At 52.9% G+C, this 7,492-nt stretch overlaps 1 protein-coding gene across 1 annotated transcript in view; it reads left to right on the top strand.

Annotated features, from left to right (window-relative positions):
* Window positions 1–4,405, top strand: part of LOC113479995 (putative P2Y purinoceptor 10) — a 4,999-nt gene extending 594 nt beyond the window's left edge. Inside the window, exon 2 of the mRNA XM_026848497.1 lies at window positions 2,169–4,405. Within this exon, the coding sequence (XP_026704298.1) occupies window positions 2,219–3,334 (1,116 nt within the window). The 5' untranslated portion in view covers window positions 2,169–2,218 and the 3' untranslated portion in view covers window positions 3,335–4,405. The remainder of the gene's footprint in view (window positions 1–2,168) is intronic.
* Window positions 4,406–7,492: the final 3,087 nt, after the last annotated feature.

Below are 7,492 nucleotides of genomic sequence, written 5' to 3'. Positions count from 1 at the left end.
AAAAAAAAAAAAAAAAAAAAAAAAAAAAGAGAGAGAGAAAACCCACAAGGAGGTTCCCCCAGTCACGCCAGCAGGGACAAGGTTTAGGATTTGGGCTGAGGCGCGTGGCAGGGAGGAGATGGGACAGGGACACCGGGCACTCCATGATCCTTGTCACAAGCCCAGAGCAGCGAGTGCCAGCCCGAAGGCTGTGACGAGAGCTGGGCGTACCCGCGCTCCCCACACTCCCTGGTAATTCTCCCCTCCACAGGGATGTGAAGATAAGGTGTCCTGCCACCACTTTTCCAGCATTAAACCGACTCCGTGCAAAGGGCACGGGCTGAGCGCGGGGCCAGAGCTGTGCTCAAGTCCCTCGTGGGCTTGCAGGCAGGTGAGGAGCACACGGGGATGCTGCAGGGACTGAAGGGGTTTGTTTCTCACTGTCCCCTCGTGACAGACATCCCTGCTCCCCTGCCTTGGTCCAGAGAAATCAGGATCCTCCCACCCGGGGCCGCTGGCTCAAGGCCGGTCAGCAGCCAAAGGGTGCACCCAATAGCCCGCCTGCAGCCAGGGGTTCACTTCAGCTTTGCTTTTTTTTTTTTTTTTCCCAGCCCTGGAGAAATAATCAAATGGGAGAAGGCAGTTTTGGCAAGGGCTCAGCTCAGAAAGCAGAGCGTGAGCATCGAAACGGGGGTCAACACACCGACCCTCCTCACATCAGCGGTGCAGGCGGTGGGCAGCTCGCCGAGAGGCTGCTGGCTGTATTTTGTATATGTGTATCTATAGATGTCAGTGTCTATAAACATAAAACCTTCCTCCTGAAACTGAAAACCTGGCAGCCCCTCTGCAGAGCTGCCTAGCTGCGGAGGAAGAGGGGAGAGAAGCCTTCACCCTGCGCCAGGCTCTGCACAGCAGCTCAGTCCCTGCTGCGGGCGATTGGCTTTTAGGAAAAAAATAAATCCATCCCTGTGGCAAACAGCACCGCGGGCTGCTGCTTAATTAAATACTGCTGTTGGGGAGCTGGGTGGCAGTGGCAAGAGGTGCTCAGGGCTCTGCCAGACGAGGCTCTGGTCTCCTGGAAGGGAAGGGCAGGCTGCCCGACACCTTGCAGGCAGCTACAGACTCTGCTTCCAAAGGGAAAACTGCACCGTCTCGTTGCAGATGATGCTGCAGGCCCTTGGTTTGTAACCCGCTGCTGCTGAATCGCCTCTTCCCAAAAGAGCAGACCCTCTCCCTGCGGGCTCTGCTCACGAATGGCAAAATCCATCACCTCTCTGGAGAGCCGCACAAGTGCCGGTGAACTCCCCGTGACCCGCTAATACCCTCAGCGCTGGCTGGATGAGGTGAAATGGGTAAATGGATGAAAAGAATTTCTACTCTAACTAAAAGGCAGATGTATTTATCTTCCTTCACGTCCTGAACTGTTGCTGGAGGATAATTTCCGTTGCTACAACACGATGCCTGCACAATGTGCCATGAGTGCTGGAATTGAGTTAGCAGGACCGGCAGAGCAACTGGCGTGTGTTTGGCCAGCTATTAGTTTATAAATCCAGCCTTAAAATCTGGAGCCAGAGCTCTGATAGATCTGTCTGCACCTCTCCCACCGGCCTCTGCTCCAGTCAGCTGCCTGCCAGCACCATCATTTGCTGATGCTAATTATTGCCCTTGCTGCCGATTCACATCGGAACTCCGCCTGGATCTGAAGAGACACTGTCTCGATCCATTTGAAGTCACTATTTATTTACAGTCCCACTGAAATTGCTTGTAGACATACTCAGAGCACCAAATTGATGGGAGTTTGACAGAAAACTCTGTGCAATGAAAGTGGTCCTGAAAACCCCCAGGGAGCTGAAGCTGGCATTAGCAATAGATTGATAAATGCTACGGAGCTCAATTGCAACGTCAGTGGAATCACAGCATCGCTTTAGGGGGTGGCAGGGCATGAAATCCTGCAGAGCACGTTGGAAAGGAGCTGCCTGGAAGGTGGCCGGGATCGCTGCCTGCGAGTGGGGTCTGGCTCTGCACCCTTCCCAACACACACACAGCCCCCATTGTGCACCTAGGCCTGCGCACACACACACACACCATGCACACACCTACACACTACTTACTCTCCTGTACTATTTCCTCCATGTGAGGAAATACTGCAGAGTTTTTGGCTTTACAGCATCTCTTTTCACTCCCTACAGAAGCCCTTCACCCGCTTTCATCGCCCCATGAGCCAAGAGACTCAGCCGCGATGGAGAGCAACACGTCCTCCGGGAACTGCACCGATCCCCAGATGTCCTTCCAGTCCACCCTGTACGCAACCACCTACACCCTCATCTTCATCCCCGGCCTGCTGGCAAACAGCGCTGCTCTGTGGGTCTTGTGCCGCTTCATCAGCAAGAAGAGCAAAGCCGTCATCTTCATGATCAACCTGGCCGTGGCCGACCTGGCTCACGTCCTCTCGCTGCCCTTACGGATGTATTACTACATAAACCACACCTGGCCGTTTGGGAGTTTTCTTTGCCAGGTGTGCTTCTACCTGAAGTATCTCAACATGTACGCCAGCATCTGCTTCCTCACCTGCATCAGCATCCAGCGGTACCTCTTCCTCCTCCACCCCTTCAAGGCCAAGGACTGGAAGCGCCGGTACGACGCAGCCATCAGCGCTGCCGTCTGGCTCTTCGTTGGGGCGGCGTGTTTACCCCTGCTCGTGGTGAGGAGCCCAGCCTTGTCCAACAGCACCAACACGTGCTTCTCAGACCTGGGGGTGAAGCAGCTGAGCCCGGGAGCCTCCATCGCGCTGGTGACCGTGGCGGAGCTGTTTGGGTTCGTCATCCCCTTTGGCATCATCGCCTGCTGCACTTGGAAGATGTGGCAGTCCCTGCGGGAGTGCCCGACGCCGCTGCAGAACACTAGCGAGAAGCAGAAGGCGTTGCGCATGGTCTTGATGTGCGCGGCCGTCTTCTTCATCTGCTTCACCCCCTACCACATCAACTTCCCTTTCTTCATGATGGTGATAGAGAACATCATCCGGGACTGTGCCGTTCACAGGAGCACGCTCCGCTTCCACCCCATCTCCCTCTGCCTGGCGAGCCTCAACTGCTGCCTGGATCCCGTCCTCTACTACTTCATGACCTCTGAGTTCCAGGACCAGCTTCTGCGCCACAGCTGTGCTGCCCTGCGAGCTCGGTTCACGCGCCGTGGGAGCAGCCTCTCCATCACCGAAACCCACCACGACATTCGTATGAAGAAGAGAAATTTTCCACGCTTTAAGTTCTGGTCTCTTCCCAAGTTCTTTGGCCGAATAAACAGTATGGAAATCCCTCCCATGCCACCCGATGAGCTTCTGCTGGAGTCCATCTCTTGAAACCGAAGCCATTTCTGTCCATGTAGGTGCTTCTCATCGCTTGAGGGAAGATTGCGTGAGGTGTCCAAATGCATCTTCAATTACCCTTGTGTGCAACAGATGCCAGGAGGATCTGACCTAGAAGGACATTTCAATGCAAAAAGACTTGCTGGTTGCATTGTTGCTGCTGGGGACTGTTTGCCTTACAGCGTTCTCCACCATCATATAGATAAAATACCCAAAACAGCTGTTGCTGATGCCAGTACTTCTCCCATGCTGAACTGTAGCTGGGTTTGGGTCCCTCATTTGTGTTGTTTCAGTGCTTCTACATACTTGTCATTTCTGAAAATCCTTCTAGATCCTGTGTTATAAGCAGGCAACTCAGCCTCAGCACAGCTCGGGGAGGTAGCATGGAGGAGTTTCAGCCCCGATCGCAGCTACCTGCGGCCCTTGCCGACCTAGAGCATCCACCATGCTCACGTGAGGCTCTAGGTCAGGACAGTTAATTGTCTCCATGTAAACTAAATCTCTTCCCATTGCAAAAAAAAAAAAAAATCTAGACTGCAAGGCTATAACTCTACCAACATGTATCAAGCAAAGAGTATTAACCTATATCCACATCGGTGTTACAGGGAGTTTTCAAACAGACTGGGCTCAGCTCACGCTACAGAAAAAGACACCAAGAGCTGAGCAAGGGAGTCTGCCTGGCTCCCGGGAGCTACAGGATGCTCAGATGATTATGGGGGGATAAATACTTGGAAGACAGACTGTTACTGGATATGCCACGAGCAAAGGGGAGGGATCAAGGACATCTCCCAGGGCACATTTACTCAGAGACCTGGCGCGAGCTGCAGCAGGGAGGACTAGTAGTTGGCAATGCCGTCTCTTGTGTTATTAGGAGTCTTGTGTTGTTTGGCATTTTGCTAAAGCCTGTGGTTGCAGATTAAGATGTTATCCAAGCCTCGCAGTTTTGCTTTTAAAAAAAAAAAAAAACAGAAAAGGCCCCCAGCGCTTGCTGGGTACCGAGGAAAGTTTACAAAACAGACCCAAGTGCATCCTTAAAGCTTCAAACGTGGGAGGAAATAAAATGATCTCAACACGTACTTTCGCATCACGGGTATTATTTTAAGTGCTTGTAAATAGTCTCATTATGCACCACGTCTGCTCTCAGAGCAACGGTACAATCTGCAGAGGTGGGGAGCCCCAGTCGGGGGCTCAGAGAGGCCCCGTTGCCACCGCGGCCCCTTGCTCAGCGGCCAGCACGGGGGCCGTGAGGTTTCCTCCTTGTGGCTAAGGCACGGACAACTGCAATGCCAAAAAACCCTCAGGGAATTATATAAGTAAACGTAGGCAGAGGGGGTTTGATAGAAAACAGCTCTGCCGATGACTGGATGCACATTTCCAACCCGTGCAGCGTTTCTGGGAAGCGCGGAGCGGGCGGCGACTACCCTCACATTGCCAAGGCTGGTCTTAGAAAGATGAGTGGAGATCCAGACAACCTAGAAGAATTTTCTTTGGTACTTACAGCATGCCAGAGACAGGCAGAAAACACACAGCCCTGCAGCTCGTTGTGTCCCAAATGTCCTCCTCCTCTCTCTCAAAAAAAAAAAAGACAACCAAACCCACCACAAAAGGACACATTTTCCTTGTTTGCTTGAGGGAGGAGAAGGAAAAAAACTAAAAATAAAAAAAAGAGTTTTCAGGGTTGAAAAAAAAAATAAAAATCTTGAGGTGGCACAAACCCATCAGCGTGTGCAGGCAAAACAGGACACCCAAGCAAAACCTTGCCCAGGCTGCGGCTGGCAAGAGCCGGCTCCGGGCAGCCACCACAGAGATAAGTGACACCACCAGCACCTTAACTGGGAGTGTGGTTTTAGCCTGTGAGCGTCTTCTGGGAATGGAACAACCCTGTGTAGCCAGGGTGGACATCCAGGTCACCCTCAATAACCACAGCTGGATATTTATAAACCCTGCTGACTGACCACAGAGCCCGTACTGCACCTCCAACCTTTACTGGCAGCACCAGCTCCAGGTTTCCCAACACATCCAGTTACTGCTGGGACTTTGCCAGCTTGTTTTCAGAAGGCACATCTCTTCTGAAATGTCTGCAAGGCAGCTTCCCCCTTCCAAAAAGAAAACAGGAAAAAAAAAGCCAACCAAAAAACTCTCACTAATCCATCATGTGGAAACACAACAGCAACCCTTACTCGGGCTGCCCCCGGCGCCCCTAAGGCTTGCCAGCACTGCGGGTTACATTGGAAAGACAGCAGAAAAATCCTTTTTTGGGTTAGATGCACTGAATAGCAAGGATTTTGTAAATCAAACCCTGAGGAAATATCTTTTTTCCAGCACAGACTGGTGCTTTCTGCCCTTCAGAGGCCGCAAGACGCCCGACAGCCCTTCTGTTTTATCACAGTCCACCAAGTTTTGCTCCCACAAACACCCCGGCTGGGTACCAGGACCCAACCCGTGGAGATTCAGGGAGCTCTGCCATCTGGATGCCACATGGAATGGGGGGACAGGCAGACAGGGATGCTGCCGGTCCCTTGTGCAGAGATGCAAGAGCTGGGGAGGGTCCTGGGGGGGGCAGCAGGGCAGAGTGGGCTGGGGGATGCCTGGCTCCGCAGTGTCCCAAAGAAAATTTATGTGAAAAACTGCCGTGTTGAGGATTTGCTCTGCTGAGGCCAAGGTGTGTGCTAACTCCTTACAGGAGGAAAGCTCAAGGTTGAAGGGAAAGGAGAGCAAGGGACAGGGAGCCGATGGGTGGGGGAAGAGAGGGCAGGGTGAATGAAGAGGATTTCTCTCTCAAAGCCATTACCTGTGGGCACTAAACCTTTTATTCACAGGGCAAAGCCAGCCAGCAATAACCCCAGTGCTGTGCTTTAGCCTCAATAATTTTCAGCTAAGGGGAATTTCCAGGTAATTACAGACCCTGGCCATGCAGAGCACATCCCTCAGCCAGGGTGCTCTCAGTCCCACGGATCACCCTCGGCTCAAGAGTCCCCAGCAAATGCTCTGGGACTGTGCCAGGTGGCCTCAGCCCGATGAGCCACTGGTGGCAGCTTTGGCTGGGAGGGTTCCCTCCCCAGCGAGGAGCCTGAATCACCCTCCTGGGAAGGGCGAGAGGCTGCAGCAGGGAGAGCAGCTTGGCCCAACCTCCGCCAGCACCCACGACATCCACACCCCCCGAGCTTTTCACATGCGATTAAATATTTTGCAGGGCTTAATCCTTCATGACTGACTTTGACTAGAACTGCTTCACTTTTACATACGTGTGTCCACCCATATACGCATACGCCCCTGCACACATGCTACACTTACACGTACCCAAAATTATGCAGCATTCAGGAACATCCAAGAAGTTCTGCACACAACGCTTTCTAGGGCGCCAGAAGATGGGAAGGTTGCTTTTCTGTCTGCTAAAAATACCTTTTTCCTCCCTCTGTGACCACATGCTTCCAGTCCAGCCCCAGCAAAGTGACTTTTGCCTCTGGAAAACCACTCAGCCACGGCGGAGCTCGTCCCACCTACCCAGTAGCGAGGCTCAGAGGGATGATTTTTGGCACAAAGCTAATAGCCACCGCTGCTGGCACCGAGCTGCTTCGCCACCCGCCCACCGCGCGTCTAAGAGGGGAAAGCGCTGTGCCTGGCAAAGGAACACACACAACTTCAATTCCAAGTGCAACCTAAACGCGCAGAAAGCAAATCTGACTGCTTTAAGCCAAGGCAGGGAGCTGTTTTCCAGACAGTCATGATTTCATCAGACCCGAGTCCAATTTTTTTGACTCAGGGGCTCAGCCAGCAACACCCTGTGAAGCCCAAGTCACTGGTGTTCAATGGGACAGCACCGTTTTAGAGACCCAGGGCTGTCTGCCAGTCCCTCCTGTGCTGCAGGGTCCCCTTCACAGCACAAGGGAAAAGGTTTTGGGAACTCTTCATCGATGCCACGGCTGCGCTCAGTGCTGGGAGGGTTAGCTCTCCTCCGAGAAACGCTCAGAGTCTCAACCTCCCTGCAGTCAGCAAGTCCTTTCCAGCAGGAATCGCCACACTGATCACTCGGTCTTGCCCCTCTAATCAGAGGATTTTGGGGTTTTTTTTAGAAGAAAATTTCCCTGCTGTAGGCAGATGGGGCAGGCACCGAGACTGGGGAGGAAAAATCCCAAACTTTGTAGCCCTGCG

The sequence above is a fragment of the Athene cunicularia genome, assembly GCF_003259725.1.
Source record: "Athene cunicularia isolate RWA chromosome 4 unlocalized genomic scaffold, athCun1 chr4_part3, whole genome shotgun sequence".
Taxonomy (NCBI): Eukaryota; Metazoa; Chordata; class Aves; order Strigiformes; family Strigidae; genus Athene; species Athene cunicularia.
The sequence above is the reverse complement of the archived record's forward strand: the minus strand, read 5'-3'. Positions and strand labels throughout refer to the sequence as shown.